Source organism: Linepithema humile, chromosome 4 (assembly GCF_040581485.1).
Source record: "Linepithema humile isolate Giens D197 chromosome 4, Lhum_UNIL_v1.0, whole genome shotgun sequence".
Classification (NCBI taxonomy): domain Eukaryota; kingdom Metazoa; phylum Arthropoda; class Insecta; order Hymenoptera; family Formicidae; genus Linepithema; species Linepithema humile.
The window spans coordinates 6,025,129-6,044,995 of record NC_090131.1 but is presented as its reverse complement, the minus strand read 5'-3'; the positions used below and the strand labels follow the sequence as shown (position 1 = coordinate 6,044,995).

Genomic DNA, 19,867 nt, shown 5'->3' with positions numbered 1-19,867 from the left:
TATCAGTGTTTTGTGCAATTATGCAAATGTAATGAATGAATTCACTCACCGATCGTTGTATTCATCCTAAGTACGCCCATCAGCTATCAGCTACCTGGAAAAATTAATATATATTTTAATTATTATAAATTATCATACATTTTATATATGTTGATTATTATACGTTATTTAATTATTTCCATTTTAATTAAAACATAACTGTGTCCCATAAATTGCATAAATAATTATTCAAAAATTTACAACAAATATTTGCAATAAATGTTTTAACAAGTATTTTTAAAGATCTCGATAAATATTTAATGGCTATAAATGATTATGTATGTGTGTATTATTATTATAATATATACATAACAATTTGAATATATATATATATTTAAATCATAAAAGTACAATTATATATACCAGCTAGGATATTTCAGTGTGCTCTTACCGTTGCAGATTCCTTGGGCTGCTTTGCACTAAGCTCATCGAAGAATCCATAAATACCAGAAACTCGTACTAAATTACGAGCTATTTAAAATCAACTCGCAAACTTTACTCTTCACTTTCACTTTTACTTCTACGGTTTCACGGAAAACACAGATTCACATCGCGAATTTCTGATGCCGTACACGAAACGGAAACGCGATATAAAACATAATTTGTGCCGCGACACGTCCGCGCACGATTATTATTTTATATGTTCAGCGGTCAATTCGGCATTCTACACACGATACTCTAAAGAAGGAGGAAAGCGATAACTATTTTGGCGCGGAGATGCAAAGATCGCAACACATAACCTATTGCAATTCGCGATTTGGTCGACCGGTCCGAATCATCGACGAAACGCTGTTAATCGCGAATATCTATGACAAATAATACGTTTCGGCAATTGCGCGTCACTTTAATCGACACTTCTGACAAAAATTTGCACTTTTTGTGCATTTTTAATTGATAAAATATACAATTACTCACAGAGCATTTTACATTCTGCATTCCGAGGTGATGGGGCGATCCAGAAAGAACGACCAGAATGTAGCGCGCAGTTTCGATATATCGATATCTTCGAAGCTACGCGTATCGCATTCCGGTCTATGCCGTATCGGTTTAAAACATACAGTTTTTATTGTACTTTATTTATTACTACTTATTTTATCCATTAAAAGTACATAACAAGTGTGGATTTTTATCGGAGTATAGATTAAAATAATGAATAATTAGTGGGGTGCTTAAAACGTATTTTTAATAAAACACACGCTTAACAACATTTGTACTGTGTGTTTCGAATTGACGCGCCGTAACAAATTTCTGACGGCTGATAAAGTAATGCACGTAGTGTGTCGATACGGATCAATTTTCTAGTAAAACAGAGTAAATCAATATTAATCATCGATAAACTTAACGCTCTACGCGCGCTGTGCTCTAGTATTAATTACTGCTAGTTTTCGCAATTAATGACATTTCATCGACCGTTTGGACGAACCAAACCGCGGATTGAAATATGCAACTATGAAACAACAATTATGTCTCTCTCAATTTAATTTTGACGAGGTAAATTTTCAACATACTGCATCTAATGAAAAGCTCGCTTCGATTTTCTTGTGCGAGCATATGTATTTTTGCCTGTCTATGATATCAGAATTTGTACTCACCGGGATAAAACTAGCCTCTTTCAATTCTAGGTTAACTGATCGATAAAGCACTCGCGTTAAATAATACGTTCCGGTAATCGCTCGTCATTTTAATCGGCACTTTCAACAAAAATCCGCGCTTGTTATAAATTTTTAATAGATAAAAATATGGGGAAAATGTGAGAATAAAAATGGATAAAATTAATCGCCGAATATTTACATTGTGAATACGGCACAGCATAGAAACTAGACGAACCTAAATGCGCGGCGTGCATAGAGAAATATCGTAGATATCGATGTATCAAAGCACCGCTATGTGCGCTGCCTTCCGACACATTCTTTCTTTTTCGGCGCATCGATTCGGAGGCGCGAATACTTTGTGAATAATTGCGTGTTTTATTCGTATGAAAAGTGCATAATGAGTGTAAATTTTTGCGGAGATATCGATTGAAGTGACGGGCAATTTTCGGAAAATATTATTTACAGCTCGCGTTCGCGATTAATGGCATGTCGTCAATCACCTGAGTAACCGGTCGGACCGCGACTTGAAATAGGTTATAATTTTGGTGAGTATAAATTTGGCATTGTGTGTGTGTGTGTGTGTGTGTGTAGAAACACACAAACACAGTAATCTTTATGTTCGTTTAATCGAAGTGCGCTATACTTTCTTCATTATATATAACATTATAAAAATTCAGCTCGTAGGAGCTGAATATTATATCGGATAAGACATAGTTATCGTTGTATACGTGTCCAAATTTCACGGCTTCTGCGTAGACAATCGTCGTTTGTCTTCCTTGCTTTGAATATGTGTACAATGTCGAGTCGACCGTTGCATATATAATATTCTATACTACATGTATGTACGCGGACGCGGCACAAAGTATGCTTTATCTCGAGTTTGTATCTCGTGTATCACACCGTGGCAAATTCGCGATATCCATCCGTGATTTTCGCGTAAATGAAATGCACAGGTTGACTAATTCTAATATAAATTTTCGACATTCTTAGATTGTTCAATGTAAAGTTGATATGGATTGCATAAAAGGGAATCTGCAATGGAGAGGGACATTTGGAGTGGAGCAAATTGCAATATTCTAGTTGGTGAGTACAATTATTTAATTATTATCTAAATGTGTACATAATTATGGTAATATAAATGTACAATGAAATTGCAATCAAACTTAATATTTTTTCTTTTTTTCTTATTTCCTTTTCTGCAAGTTTTTTTTCGACCATTTCATATTGTTCTAACCATGTGCCACGTATAGTGCGAAAGCGAATAAAAAACAAAAAGAACTGTGCAATGTTATCAATCCAATTTTATTCTCAATCAAATCATATTTCTTCTATTTGATGTTATCTATCAGTATTAAAATTCTTTATGCAAAATTTATGGAATGGGTAATAATGCATATATTTGGCCCAAATGCAATGTGTTGAGAAATTAATTTAAATATATTCAGAATTATATCTCTGAATTTTCATCAATAGCAAACATTTATTTTATCAATTTATTCAATTTCTTTCAGAACCTTTCTTTGATAAAAAAATATAAATTTATAATTTGAGACACTTTGTTTTATTTACCTGTAAAATATTATATTTTAGAAATATTTCTCGTCTGTTTGTTTAATATTTTTTACTAATAGTTTGCGGATGATTGAAATAAAACAGAGATATAATAGAGATTGGCATTTTTTCATATTTTCTTAAAAATAGAAATCAAAGAGTGATAAAACAAATGTTAAGAAATTGATAGCTTTGAATTCATGAAATAAATATTTGTACATTGCTGTTGTATTAATTAATAAAAACTCAAATATATTTCTGAGTATTTTTAAAGTAATCTATCAATACATTTATTAGGCTTATTGCATACTTTATTGATTGAATATTAAAAAAGTTTTTATCTTGTACATTTAATATGTTAAATATTATTCATAACATAGGTCACAATTTGAAAAATAACATATACAAAATAATTATTATAATATAAATATATATTATAATTACTGTACGCTTTAAAGTTTTCATTCATCTTTTGAACAAATATTTATTTTAAAAATTATACATTTAAAATAGAATTTTTACATACATAAACTTTATAAAATATTTAATTAATAAAAATTTAATCTTTGCATAAATATTAAAAATATACATCAATCTTAAAAGTGTGAAAAATATTTCATGTTTAAAAATTGAATAATATAAATATTACATTAAATATTCGAATTTTTAAGTGATTTATTTTGCTTACGTTATATTGTACAAGAATATGAAATATTATGTAACTGCAAAGATAAACAAATAATATTTTACGAATAACAAGTAATAAATAAATGATAAATCAGTTACTTCAAAATTGTTTCGCCGATGCTCGATGTTCTTCGGGTCTTTTCCTACCTTTCAGTCCACCGATAGCTACTTTTTATTGCATTAACTCGCGACAATAGAATTACAAGTTATAATTATAGTGATACGAGCAATAATTATCAAGATACTCACACGGCATTGTAATAGAAATATAATATAATTCATGGAAAAGTACGCGATTGCACGAAGCTACGATCAGTTCAACACTCGCGGCGTCGGAAATAGACAACGACATGTAGAAAAATAAAAAAAATACGCAGCCGGCCTTCTGCCATGTCTTATTGTGTGAATGTTCTCGGGCGAAATAATCACAAGATGATAGTAAGCGCGTAGTAACAGCGTGTGCGGTCACCGTGTGTAGGTATCGAAAACCAAAACAAACCGCTCGCTACGAGCTAGAATCAAAACACTGGGCACGTAAAGCACGGTATATATAAAGTAAAATATTCAACGAGATAATTATACATATATCCTGTGTTTTGATAAAATTTTTATTTTGACAAACGAATCGCTATTCGTATTTTTTAACATTTTTGTTGTCGCAAATTTAATTAAAAGCAAGAAGTTGTTTATTTTCTATTTTGCATATTATTTTTGCTCTAATTCTTTTACTATTTGAACTGTTTAAATATGTACACATTACAAGCTCACATTACAGATTGGTTACATGATTACATGTCTGGTCACATGGTTAGATAGACGTGAAATAATAAAAAGACATAGCAAAACGGAAAGCGAGAAAAAAAGGAAAAATCAGAAGAAAAAATACGAAAAATTGATTGTACGATTAGCAAGACCAATATTGTTATGTTATACTATTATTTTAATAACTTTAAAAATATATGAAAAATAAATCTACGTAAAAATATATTAAAAATGAGATAAAAGTGCAAGAAAGGAATAAAACTGAACACAGTAATAAGAAAGTAGGAATAATACTTTTAAGATATGAATTTTCTGATATGAACAACAGCTGCAGTTTTCATTATTAAGGAATATTACAGTTAATTAACTGTATCGCCAAATTGCGATACACTTTATTGTACACCGTCTCGCACTTTAAAAGTTCTGCAGCTAAAAGCTGTTGCCGTCCTTTTACGTTCGGTCATTAATGATTAATTACCTTTCAATGTGCGGTGGCTGAGGATCAATCGATCGCGATCGGTAGGCAGGTATAGTCATCCCGCCTACTTCTCTTTCTCTCTCTCCCTCTCCGGCCACCCACTCTACTCTCCGACATCGCCTCGCATTTACCACTGATGGTTTTGCACGCAATTTGGAGTCACGCCAGGATGTGGTTTCCCACGACCATCGTGGGAGGAGGATACCGTCGGAGGGACTGAGCGGGGCCGGATTGTGAGATGGAACAGAAGATAGGCAGTCCGATCGGCTTCTGGACGCGCGGATGCAGCGTATTTGAGCGGATTGCCAAGTGGCTGCTGCGCCACATTCCGTGCAATCCAATGATTCGCCGTTAAGTTTTCGTTCTACTGCAAATTAAGCCTTATGTCTGGTGCGTTTTAAAACGATTCGCCACGTTTGCGAATTCCAAATTCATCTATATCTTTGATTTTTTTAACCGTAGCATATTTTTTTTCTTAATCGAATTATTAAAAACGTACATGCATTTAGGATCTATTAAGCTTTAAAGTACACTTGTGTACACCAAAATATTTCAAAATTCTTCTCTTGTCTAGTATTTCAAGAGTAGAAAATATAATTTAAATAATTACATTTATTTGCAAAAAAATTAATTAGAAAAATTATATAATTAATTAATTAATTAACTATTTAAAGTAGTTAAGTAAAAAAATTATATATAAAATAACCACACAAATTTTACATAATTTTTTTATTCAAAAAATAAATAATTTGAAACGAGAGAAGATAAACGCAGCAGAGAAAGTAAAATATCTTATTAAGTGCAGAAATGCTTTACTGAGAAAACTCAAGCAAAGGTTTATTTATTTCAAAATGCTATTTAGAAAATCACGCGAGAAACTCGCAAACTGAAACTTTTTAGCTCTATAAAGAATTTGGACAAGAGTTTCTCACTAGTATTTTATGTGTGTCCGTAAACCATTCATGAACGTTTTTCCGTGTGTGATGTTTTTACAAATGTGCAGCGTGTGTGTTGCCTGTTGGCTGGCGGCTATAGACGTTGGCAGATGTGTATACGCTTTTCCTCGCGTTTACATTCGTTTGCACATTTGTGCAACTTGTGCATAATTTGGTCACAAAGAATAACCGTGTTTCAAAGTCACTAAAGCGAATGAGCATATATTAATTTTCTTAGTTCCCGCAAAATTTCCTCTTTCAAATATTATTTCCGAAATTTACGTTAACATTTGGCAATCCAAATCGATAAGAGAGAAGGTTTATTCAGCTTTAGCGACACTCTATCAATTTGCTTCGCTTTGATCCGTGCTGGCCTTCGTCGCAGCATGTACTTACATGCAGATCTATGCAAACTGACGTGTGCACATTCCAGAGACAATAGAAGGGTATGAAACATCCGATAGCGGGAGATCTGCTAAAATATCGCCTTTGAGGCTCTTTGCAAGGCTACCGATTGAAACATTGTTCCACGTTCCTCTTCAGTCTGTAAGATTATTTTTCCTAGACGCGACAAATATATAATATATATGTATATATATAACGGTGACACTAGCGTACGGGTGGTTAAAAAATTTTATGACGTTGGAAAGAACGGCGTGAAATTTGTGCGACGTGCTTAAAAGCTCGTTCGGAGATCCCCGTGGATTATGCTGAGGGTTCAGTGCACTGACGCTTGTGTATGTTGTCGTAAATTCTTGCTGTCGCGCGCGTTGCAACTAATTTTATCTAAGTTTCTATTGATTCATTTAAATTTATTTTATTAAGGTTTAAAGAGTAAGTTAAAATAAATTTAATACGGATTTAAATCTATTCAAATAAACAAAATTAAGCTTTCGAGGCTAGAATTAAAATATTTTCTAAACTCGGATAATATTTTTCCTCTTACAATCTTCGTTTTCGTTTACGAAGTAACGAGAAGGTAGAAAAATCACGTAAGAAACGGTCCCTCAAGTTAGCAATCGGTGGCCGCTTAAGAAGCAAGTTCTTACCACTTCTTTCGTAAGTATCACCGGCCAGCCGGTCTAAGTGAAAAGTTTGTTGTATTCTGGACTTATACTATGCTCAGCTCGGTAGACCTGGATGGGCACATAAAACAGGAAATCTCTCAACCTTTAATATAAATAAAAACAGATGTATAAGAACATGATAATAATAAGTTTAATTTAATTATTTTGTATCTTTTTTTACTTATTAAAATTGTAGTGAGTACTTGAATATAGTTATAGAGATTTTAGTTAAATTAAAACCTAATCAGATATCAAATAATAATATTATATATATTTTTCAAATGGTTATTTCAAACGATAATATCAATTAAACTGACTACTTCACGTGTAATAATTAGAAAAGTCACGTTCTTACTCGTGTATTCTTACATCTTATGTAATTTTGCATCAAATTTTTACAAATGATATTCACAGAAAATGTGTTTTTTTTATATAAATTAGATCAGGTATCGATCAATTTAAATGTATACAAAAGCACTCGCGCGGATCAATTAAAACTTTTTATTCATTGAGTTTCACAAAAACTATATTATATTAATTATATTTAAATTATAATTACATTTGAATTTATTATATTAATTACATTTTACACTCTACACGTCAAATGCGCATTAATACAAAAAATTAATTTGACCGTATTTATGTAAATAAACGCTTAATTTTTTTACATTATTTTACTAATAACGTATACTTCAAGATACATAACGAAGTAATGTAAAATAGACAACAATAAATTAATGAACAATTTCTAAATAGAAAAATAATATGTATAAAGGGCATTAATTTCAAACTTCTAATATCATTTGAACATTGTGCAAACATGACGTCACGTGATACGTCACGCGTCACATGATTTACTGGACGGGTCTGCGACTCACATCACTTAGCTCGCGGAGTAATGGCTGAAAAGTATCGAACGCGTAGATCGTCGTTCCGTGTTTTGAGCGCGCTTTTTCTTGTCCGAAGTGAATATTACGCACAAACAAATGTCGGGAGTGTTGAATTCCGCTGTGGGTAGTCGTTCTAAAGTATCAATTAGCATGCGCGGTCGCGATCACGCGTCTGTAAAACGAACTGTGTGTCTGTCGCGTCGCGTCGTATCGGACATTGTTATAATCGTCAAGATGGCGATACAGTACTCTACGGAATGGCCTCCGCAGTGGGCCAACGAGAGCCAAATTATACAATCGACGTGAAGAGTAAATCAGTGTGTATCATCGTAACCGGAATCTAACTTATTTTGTAGCATCTGCAAAGCAACATCGCTCATCGCTTTCATCGGACCTCGTTTGCCAAGCATCAGCATGAAGTAGTCTCCACTTCTCAAAGTTTTTGGACATATCTCGCGAGCGACAGCCAATCGTGTCGACCAATATTACGGGCGGTTATAATATTTCGCGTTATTTATTCGTTTGAGAACGCATAGTGATGCTAATTAGCTTTATCTTTTAATGATTCGCGTGTGGCATTTTTTGTCTTGCAATGCTGTTCCGTCGGACGTTGTCGTCGCGCGATGCCGCTTACTTCAATCGGCAGAATTGTTTCGCGTTAAAAGTGCATCGTGCTCGTAAAATTCGGGAGTGCCGTGCAAATTGGCTGGTCGTATCGTAAGTGATAATTAACGCCATGTAATCGTGTGTTTGGAGCAATGGAGGACGGAGCATCGGCCGGTGAGTAAATTTTAGTATTATATTATGTAATTAATTATTCGTTTATATTTGTGATATTTTATATCATTACACTATGTAATGATGGAAATGCATCCTAGTACTGAAATACATATCCCAGTTTTTCAAATTTGATAAATCGACTGGGGAAAACAGCAACAAAACTGTATGAGCGCTCTTATCTATTTTTAAATCGATTGTTGCTTCTAATGCATCGCTTAATTTCAATGAAAAAAACGTATACTTTGCGAATGTAATTCGTAAAAACTGATATAAAGTTACGTATGATATAGAATTCGCGCGAGTGCGAATGTAAATTTCTCAGTTATCACGCGTTTCGTATCTTGAAAAATAATTGCTTTGGCTAATGCGTCCGCGAAACGGCTGTTTTTTTTTGTCGCGCGTCATAGGTTATAGGTTTATATTTAGATATAGATCCCGCGTAGCGGCCGAACTTGTTTTGTCCTGGCAGACCGAGGGACGCCGGTTGATTTATTAGCACAGGCAAGCAAATCCTTGTTGCACGCAAATAGAATAAACGAATAGGAAAAAGGAACGCGCAAATGATGCAGCCGCGAGCGTGTTATGGGGCGATAAAAGATTACTGCCGGCAGCGTCGGCGGTACCGGATGAGTCAGCGCGAAAAAAACAAAATTAAAAGACACGACGAAATGTGCAGAAATTGGAGATGAAATCAATTCATGCGGTGGTAACTCCGCCGTGCGGAAACACCGTGTGTATTAATTTCGTTTATCGAATTTTACTACAAAGCAAATCCCGCAGAAAAAGAACAGCACAAATAGGAGGGCTTTTAACATCGGATTACTAAAGACTCTTAAAACTCGATGCCGCTTTTATCAATATCCCGTGTACCAAATATTTCTCGTAATTTTATATTGTCAAATCTGTTTTAATTGCAAAAAAATTATATCACGAAAAAATATAAATGAGATATTCATGAATGTTGGGACCTGCAACTGTAGCGATTCGTTGTGATGAAATATTCGGCGTGAAAGGCAAAACTGTTCCTCTTTCGAGCTACCGTTGTGACGATGCCTGTTTGTCTTCTAACCATACGGAACGTAATTCTTACGTAAACGTGTCGCGGTTTATGCATTTTCCGCCGCGGGCTCGATCATCGACCTGACGCGATGCGACGCGACGCGACGCGTTTCGATCCGATAAACTCTCGCGCGACGGCATAAATGGAGCCAAGAAACACGCTTGCTGTACTCAGGGTGGCGGGGCGATAGTCCGATATAATGACGATGACGAAAGTAAGGGCGACGATAAAGGTAAACGACGGTCTCGTCACATCTTTCAGCGTGGCGAGTGTTCGCCTTTTTTCCACTACGGCCTTATCCACACTTTCTCTCTCTTTCTCCTCACGCTCCTCCCCGCTCTCTGTCAGCACGCCGTACGTCGGTCGCTCAATTCCCGACGAAATGGAATATCGATACGCGGAACATCCCGAGGGAAGTGTAGCGAATATTGAAAAATTCTTGCCTGAAAGAAAAAAAATGGTGGGAGCGAGCGGGGAGGAGGGAGAGGAAGAGAGAGAGAGAAAATTGGGCGAGCGGGCGATCGAGAAGGAGAGAGGACGCGTCATAGAATCGTTTGCATTTTTGGAAAATATAATTGACCGGCTTGAATTGATTGACGCCGAGACAATTGGTCGGCGTTGGTCGCGCTCGTTTGCTTTTACTCGGATTCACGCTGTGAGCGTCCGCCGATGCTGCTGCATCATGCGCCGCGGAAAAAAAACCGCTGATCGGTACGATGCGTCGAGAGAATTCAGCCTGGAATTTATTCTCACAACAATCTGCGTGTTATTGCAGTCCTCGATTTGAAATGTATGCATTCCCGTCGCTCTGGTCGGCAGCCCGGCGATTCCGACAAGTGAGGAGAAACGCTCTCCGTTTAGGCGAACCGAGCGCGTTTTTCAATATTATCGAATGAACGTATTATGTATGAGTTGGTTAATAATGATAAGAATATTTTTCATCGAACGTTTGTTCAAAAATGCATAAATTAATCGATCTCGTTGGTTTTACATTCAGTTGTAACAGACAAAACTTATACTGTGACGCCTCGCGGCGTTTACAATAAACTTTACCGTCGCAATAAAAAAACTAATAGCTTTTCATATGTATTGTTATAAGCGTTCTGTCGACAAATTCGAAAACCGGATGCAAAAATTGCTTTGAAAATCGCGCAATCCCGGCGGGTAAACGTTACCGGCAATTTAGCCTCGAGTTTTTCGACTTTTGCGTCCGCTGCAGACTCCAAGTTTGCAGCAACTACAGAGAGACACTCTTTTTATGGACGTATTTGCGCGCGACAGGGGTGACCGTTACAGAAAGGGGTGTTTTGGGGGCGAAGTGGCCGGGGCTGGATTAAACGCGCATTCGAAATTTCGATTAAACGGGATTTCGATACACGCCGAACATGTCCCGAAGGGAAATTTACCGAATGTAGCATCCGGTCGGGGGATGCGAGAGGCAGTTTTCGGCCGGTATAGAGTCATTGGCCGATCGGCTGGGAGGGAGAAAGGTCCACTATAATGCGAAATGAAATTGTCACAATAATCATCCGTGAGCATATATACATCGTGGTCGGATAAGCTGCGACGATTACATACCGCGGCACCCACGCACATTCGCGCACGAAGTACATTAGGTGTAAACTATGAGAATCTCTCTCTCTGGCCGCAAATCAACTGGCCATCGGGGAGCTTAATTATCATCGGACGCGTAAATTCGCCCGTGCAAACAAAGACGGCGCGTTGCGGATCGCGTACACGGATGCGTTTTTATAATTGGGCGTATGAGATAATAGGATTATAGTTTTCATCGCCATTAATTACTTCGACTGCTGAATGATAGAAATAATTTTTTATTAAGTAGGGAAATGCACGAGCGCATTCGCCGGCGAGTATGGCGCTAATTGCAATTTTGCTCCATTACTATTGACACTTTTTGCTTCCCTTGACGCTGTCGTTTTTTACTGAATTAAATAAAAAATACCTCCGTATCTCCTTGTTTCGGCATATCTTCTTTTGTCGGCGCGACGACAGTTAATGACTGGATCTTTTCTTTCATCTTCCGGTATATTCCACGCTAGACTGAAAATTCGTCTTAGAGTTGGGAGGGGTTTGGAAGCGCGCGCGCGCGCGCGTTAAAGGATCGAAGGAACGTAAAAAGCTGGAAAAAAAATCGATATGCGGGCGAAGTAAAACAGAATTGAAATGAGACAGCGAAACGTCGCTTTGACGGTACGCCGATCAAAGCGCGAAACGACGGTAGACGCGAAATCTTTTTGTATAGAATTCATCTTCGTCGGGCGTTCCGCTCGATTATCGCCGCAGTCTGCTAAAACCATCGCCCGGAAAAACGTCGGCTCTCTTTGAAACGCGAATTAGGAGCCCGAAGAGGCGACGGATAGTTAAAATTACTCGAACTTGACGAATACTTGTAATTTTCTTCCTTCGTTTTTCTTTGTCGAGCGTTTGCTCACCGCGAGAGCCACACGTCGAACGGCTAACGACGTCGTGGGAAGCATCTTTCTATTTCGCTATTATCTTCTGCGCCCGCTTTGTGTCGCGAGCAGGCAGGCAGCGCCAAGAGAATCACAAACTTAATACTCTTCCTTTGAAGTTGAAATTCTTCCATTCGTCGGACGCCAATCCGTACGATTCTACGTACATGGCTTTGTAAACATTTCTTTCCTTCAGAAAAGATGCTCTTTCGTTAACGGACTTTGTTCTGTGGCCCGTCTAATGCACTATCTAATTAAAGTAAAAGAATGTTATATTGTGTAGAAATATAGTACACAAATATAATTTTGAAAAAATTTTATTTTAATTCAGGCTCAAAGTTGCAAAAAATTTGATTTGTATTACTTTACGCGAATATTAGTCAATTCGACTATTCAGAAAACATATGGACTAATCTTGAGTAGTTTTACTTATCTGATTTATTAATTTATTGTATATAAATTGATAAACTCAATTATCAAATGTTATTTGGCGCGGTAAGAGGAAGCACTGTAACATGTGGAAGATTAACATCTCAATTCATGATGCCACCTATTGTACGTGTACAACACGTGAATCTAGCAATGTGCATGCGGCAGTGCATGCGTTTACTACTACGTTACTGCAGCTATTGGATAATTATTTATGTCTCTAGAGATGCTCACTCCAATCTAAGTTCGACCACTACGATGTACGTGAATTAATTGACAATTACATTATATGAATGTCTTCGTAATAATCGGAGTTTATGTTAAGCTTAGATTAATAAAAACGTTACAAATGTTACAAATCTAAAAATCCCATTTATAAAAGAATTAGAATTATAATAAATTATGGGTAAAAGAAAATAATAGAAGGAAATATCAGAAGGAAAATCTAGAGCACATTTTTATATGTATATAATGTATGTGAATGCTTGTGATTAATATTCAGTCTTGTTTAGTTCTTTTATTATACTCTCATATTTTTATAGTTCTTATATTTTAGTAGAACTATTAAAAATGTGATATTAATTAAAAGAATAAAATAGTGTAAACATGTGGAATTTTAATATTTGTAACATATACTATATTATAAGTGTAAACTATGTATGTATGTTACGAATATTGAAATCTTACATGTTATTTACGTTATTTTATTCTTTTAATTAATATCATATTTCAATTAGGTCTATTACATATATATTTTATCAATTTAAGATTACAAAGAGAATTCTCATTTAGAAGCCTTCGATTCATCAACCCGTCGTATTGGAATAACGTGTTGTCCCTAAAATCGGGTTGATAACCATCCGAACGCAATTTACGACGTGGAGAAACGCGGAGAGAGATTGTACTCGAATTCATAGTGTCGCACCATTGCTGCTAGCGGGACGATCGGTAGCATCGAGAAGCGACGCCCGCACGTCCGTCGCCAGTAGTGCGGTAATTTGAAATGCAGGAGCACGTCGCGCATTATATATTGACTGCACTACTAGCGCCGACGATGTCGCCGGTATTTCCGAAGTTGTCCCTCACAAAATCTAGCGGTGGTTGGTTGCTGTTCCGTGTCGGCCGCTCGTAGTTGAAGCTTTTACTTTTACTCTTTCCGAAAGTTACTAAGTTTCGTGTAATGGAAAGTAATTTTGAAAGTAACGGTATTCCTCGTGTGAAGATTGCGGCTAAAATATCATGTCCGAAACAGAGTGTCGTGAAAAATACTCAAATTATACACATTGAATTTTGGATGTGATAATTTGTTGTAAATTTTATTTATTTATTTGTTTTATTTATTTGTTGTAAATTTTATTTATCTCTACATATTACAAAGTTAATAATGTTATAAACAGATAATTTGTTGGATAATTTTTAATTAGTTAAATAATTTGTTGGACAATTTATTTGAATAATTTAGTTTTCAAATGGATTTGTTTCGTTTTTTTTTCTAGAAGAACGTGATAAATTACAAACAAATTATTTAACTAGCGTCACGACAGAATAATAGAAAAGTTCAAATATTTCAGGACATATTCCTCGATTAAAAAAATTATGTGAAAGAGAAAAACCTTGTACGAAACTACTTTGAAAAGGTCTCTTTTGCGAGTTTTTTTCTCAATTCCGAAACTTTCGATAAAATAGGTCAACGCGGTGTACTTCGCGATACCAATTTGCAAACACAATCACAGTAATCAATCATAAAGTGGACGAGCCGTAATGAATCGATAGACAATGCGCGTATGATTTGCCTTGAACCAGCAAATAGACAAATGATGGATAATACTTGCGTAGCGAATCCGGTCGAAAAATAGTTGCGCGTAGATGTGGTAGAAAAAGGACACGGTAATACTCCAGAGCGGTTGAAAGGAGTGAAGGGCGGGGGAGAGGGAGAATGGAGGAGAGGATAGACCGGAGGGCGCGCCGTTATACTAATTTGGCGGGTGCTCGTTAACGACCCCTTTGAGGTCATAACTTTTGCCGCAAGCTCGACGCGTGTGCGAGCGCGGGTGGTGGCGCGAAGCGCGCGATGTACCCAGTGTCCTTTCTGCACCACGCGCGCTTCTCTCCCCGCGTTGTCGCCCCACTACCGGCGGTTTCAACAGCGCTTCAACACTACTCGGCAGTCGGTACTCCAAAAGCATCGCGGCGCTTTCGTTGCCCCCTTTCGCCCTTCCCTCGTTCACCCCCTATCTCTCTTACTCTCCGAACCAGGAGAGCACGCACGTTACTCGGCGAGCTTTCGGGCGCATGCCCGGCCAATCAACGCGCGCGGCGCGCAACGTAATCGCGCGTTCGTCAGGAGGGGATGAGAAACGTGCTCTCATCTCACGGACGCGGACGCTTCTCGAGGAGCTTTTCCGCAAGCTCAGTAAGCGCCGCGAGCTCGTCGTGGCCGGAAGCGTCTCGCGGCTGTCACGCGTTTACACGCAAACTCTGATCCTCGCGTTCTCTAACTTATCTGACGACCAATACGGTCGCGTTGTACTTTGCAAGTTCCGAAACTTTGTGCGGGGTAAAATTTCGAAAGAAAGTCCGCGAGCCGGCGAATCGTGATATTTTCGCTGACGTTTCTTTTCCGTGAAACTTGCGCGATTAACTCGCGCCGGGGCGAGATACTCGGCGCGATACTCCGGAAAGTTACTACACGGGGGACGTAAAGAGATTACCCCATTAAAGTTCAGACGAAAGCCGTAACTTTTTATTTCAGAGAAAGACAAAAAAAAAAGAAGGAGACAATTAAGCTATAGCCTCGCATTTTCTTCGTGTCAATCGGGTGCTTTTGATCAAAGATAAAAGTTCGACTGTTCGATGAATAGCGGGAATATCTAGTTGCGCTAAGGGGCACTTTAAGTTACTTCGTTAAGTTACGCTAAGGGGATCCCGGATCGTGGAAGCTCGTCCGTGAGGGATAGCAAGGTAGCTTTCGGCAAGCTGACATTATCGAGAACAAACAAGTAGATCGAGGATTCGCGGCGGGGTGGGTATTATGTCCCAAGGCTAGAGAAAAGAGACCGAAGCAGCGGGAGCGGCAGCAGTAGTAGCAGCTGCAGCAGAAGTAGGAGGTGGAGGAAGCGGAAGAGGAGGAAGCGGAGAAAAGTGGAAAGACGTTAGAGAGAGCATCGAGAGCGAAGGACGAGAAGGCGGAGAAAGCTCGGAAGCTCGAGCCTCGGGGTTATTACGGAAGGCAAGTTAGACAGGCAAGATAGGATTTCGATCAGGGCACTTTCGGGCCGCAGTGGTTGAGAGCCGATTAATGCGATCGGCTCTAATTAGCTATCAACTGTTTCGCTCAGATTGTTCTTCGCATTTCCGTCCGACGATCCTGCGCGAACCTTTCACTTCAGCCAACTGAGACGTCGACGTTCTTGAAAGAAGAAGAGCGAATCGACCACATTTTGATGCCGATTCCAAGTATCTTCGGAGTCATTCAGCAATGATGACGGGCGTAGCAATCGTGAGGAACGTCTCCGCGTTTGTTATTGACTGATTGATCAGACTGACCGATCCGACGAGCGATCGATCCACGCATTAATCGGACGATGCTCGAGAAAAGCACGTAAGGATTACGGGTGCCAGTTCCTCTACGCTTTTCTTTCGCCGAGGGAAACCTGCCGGAGAAAGAGCTAAGATGTGCGCGAGATCGTTGCTACTGTGCGTCCTCGGCATCATCGTTGTCGTCAACGGTAAGCTCACAACAACGTTAGCACAACACTTCTTAAACTTTCTCCATTCGCGAAAGAGTGGTTTGCTACTTTACGTAAAAAAGAGAGCAAAAATTCGCGATAAAATAAAGTTTTTTTCATAATTTACACTTCTAATTAAAAGAATAATTAAAAGCGTCTTTAGAAATTACGTCTGTTAGTCGTATTAATGATTATTAATATTTTGACGATTTTTTATATAGTCAATAATTATTTTTTAGATGACCGACAGAATATTTGAAAAATAGGAAACTTTGGAACAAAATTTTAATTTGAAATATTATTGCTGCGAAACTTGATTGGAGATGAGCACTTTAGAGACTCTACAAACTTAAAATTTCTTACAAAAAGACATATCATTTGTGGCGGATTAGAACTTTTATTTTACACTCCGAAGCTTCAAGAAAATTGCTCGCTTCTCGAGGAACATACTTTTTAAAGCTAACTCGAATTTCGCGTGTAAATTTTGTCCGAAAACGTAAGTAACGGCTAGCCCATCATTCTTTATGTTTCTTGTTCTCCGGAGCGCTTTTCTCCGCGCGCGGCGCGGCGCGGCGCGGTGCGGCGTTGACGGGCGACACGGATGGACTTTGCAGAAAAAGAACGACGTGAAGAGGAGGTAGGGAACCCGACGAAAATGCTCGCTCGTCGAGCACGCGGGTATACATGACGGTTTTATACATGGTCGGTTTTTATGGGCGCACGCCATACGCGCGTGCCGATGGTCGTAATCTATGTGCTGAAATCGGGAGATGACGGAGGGAGACGGATAGCACGGGCGGTTTAGCACGACAAAGGGGCGGAAGAGGAAGATGCCGAGAAAGACGGACATTTTCGTAAAGGGAGGCGTAGGAGGGGCAGGGTGGTGAAAGAAGAATAGGTAAAAAAGAGATGGTAAAAAGCTAGGCCAAGTTGAGGTTGTTAACGCATGCTAACGGAACTCTCTCGTTTCGTCGTAAACTGCGCCGAAAAAAATGCTGATATTTTTGTCGTTGTAACATAGCGTCGTAAAAAAAAAAAAGCCGATGGTTTTTGCGCGGCAGAAAATTACGCCGTCGAGGGCAAGGGTTGGTAACATTTTTGTTCAGTGTAAATTGAAATACTGGTCGAATAATGATTGTCTCTTTCAGTGGTTTCCGAACCACGCTCGTATCCGTGTTATTCGAGACGCCTCGTTCTCTGTTTGCCATCCTTTTAAAATCTCTCCGTCAAATAGAAAAAAACATTGCGGCGCGCATTTGTACGCATCCACTGCGCGTCCGATTGTGTGTTTTTTAATTGCAATTATATTTTTTTAATTAAAGTTAATATTGCAAAATTTTAATGAAACGTCACAATCTGATGAAACTGTCTAATATTAAAAATTAATTAATTAAAATTTAGCATCGCGATAAGAAATTCTTGCGTTTCACAAAACAAGTACCTATTGCGAAGGAGGTAATGTGTTGACTTTTGTGGCATCATGTATATTTTGCTATGATATTTTTCCGCCTGAAAGGATTTTGTTTAGACAGTGGGACGGCATTTCTGTCTGACCGCGTTTATATTAATTAATATAATCCGGCTTTTGCGTGCGCCGCACTGTGGCTTGCGCGGCAGCGCATTGCGCGAAAAAGCTAATTTCGAATACTCACAAAAGAGAGGCGCCTTTTGGCCGGGACATGCAACAAAAATGCAGAAATATCAGAGCACTAGCCAAACACTTCGCTCCACGCGCAAGATACATCCCCGCTATTGTTTGAACTCTGTGTAATTAATTAATCATGACGTTATGCGCGGCATCGCAAATATTTGAGATAAAAATGCATAACTGTATGCATCGAGCATCGTGATTAATGGCGGTTGTGAATGCTCGCTGTATGCGTTTGTGAATAGCTAAAGCAGAGTTGCATTGCAATTGTAAACAGTGGGATATGGAGAAACCTTTATTGATAGCAAATATAACAGTTGAGTAGAATTAAGAAATAAAAAAACGATAAGTAAACAAAATATTAAGTTAAAGATATCTAAAAGGCATGCGATATAAAATAAAATATAATTCACGATTGTTCGAATTACTCCGCTTCTTCTTGCAACGCGCTTTTCTAAAGTACATTTGTCGGATTCGCATAGGTATCTCATTTGCCGTATATCTGCAGCGGGTTATGAGAAACGAACAACAGCGACCAAATCTCAGTCGCACGATTTGATTCCGGCTCGAATCCGCACGAACTGTCGGGTATTGTCGAACTCGAACCAATCATCGTCAGCAGGCTGCGCGAGCGTGATTTCAAGCGATAGAAAGCATGGTGCTTGCACGTTATATCCGTCGTCTCCGGAAATCTAGTCCTCCTCGTATTGGCTATCGCGCGAAATCGACCATCGTCCGAGACCATCGTCGCCGGTTCGATCGGTTCGGTGACAATCGCGCGTTTAACTTCCGGTCGTTTTAAAAGGATTTTAAGGAGCACCTGCGAGCCAAATGCTCAAGCGTACATATGTATATCGTGTCTTTATATACGATTTACGTATAGATGTATGTATTATCGATTATATAACGTTTATATAATGAAGAATAAGAGCTAGTTTTGCATAAAGTAGATAATCAGTAATTAACAATTAACAATGACATTAACAAAGGCTTCTTTATGAAGGAAAAACTAGGTAATTTGCTACTTGACTCATTTTATCGACGATTTCGTGTAAACTCATCATTAAGGCGACGATAGTCAACGTCATGATTTCAAGTATTTGCGTGTTACGTCTCTTAGCTATAGAAAATTACCGGGTGACGGTGGAATCTACACACAATACGCGCTGCGTGTTCGGATGTGCGTGCGGATACGCGAACTGACGCCTTTAATGATGCGTGCGCGTCGCAGCGTCAGCATGATTGAAGGCTCGAGCTTTGCCGACGCAAATAACAATTTGTCCGAAATTATTGACAGCTTGTTCGGTAACCGCGATAATGAGTTAGAAGAAACGTCTCGAGTTCTTATCTTTGTACAAAATAGAAACGGCTCTTAAACATTATATTCAAACGTCATTTATGTAAAAAATAGAGCGTAATTAATATTTATCGTCGTTCTAAAACGACGAATTGGCGAAAAATTAATATCTAACTGTCTACGATTACGACGAATAATATAGATATAATATTAGATACTTACTGGATAAATTAGTGGATAAAATCTGGTAAAACGCTTACTCAATTATACCGCAGTATAAATGTAAAGCAAAACGATAATAGATATTACGCGCGGCGAGGTTGATACGAGCAATTTGAGCAAACTTACTTGAATTTTCTGCCGGTCGCGAGAATTTCTCCTGTGAATTTTACGGTGGCCTTTTTCCACTTGGCGGATTACGAGCGTACATCCAGGTGAAAATGCTTCCGC

General features: G+C 38.2%; 1 protein-coding gene across 5 annotated transcripts in view; it reads left to right on the top strand.

The window, feature by feature from the left end:
• The first annotated feature begins 2,023 nt into the window (after positions 1-2,023).
• The window catches only part of CARPA (Carbonic anhydrase-related protein A), a 136,511-nt gene continuing 118,667 nt past the window's right edge, over positions 2,024-19,867 (top strand). For 2 of the 5 annotated variants that reach the window (XR_001100730.2, XM_012366517.2), the window contains exon 1: positions 14,871-16,472. Coding sequence is in view for 4 of the 5 variants with exons in the window: in XM_012366517.2 (XP_012221940.1) it covers positions 16,418-16,472 (55 nt within the window). In the remaining variant the exon portion in view is untranslated. Of the gene's footprint in view, positions 2,177-2,621; positions 2,715-8,002; positions 8,122-8,357; positions 8,782-14,870; positions 16,473-19,867 lie in introns of those variants that run through there. The other 3 variants (XM_012366521.2, XM_012366522.2, XM_012366519.2) reach the window with 3 other exon arrangements.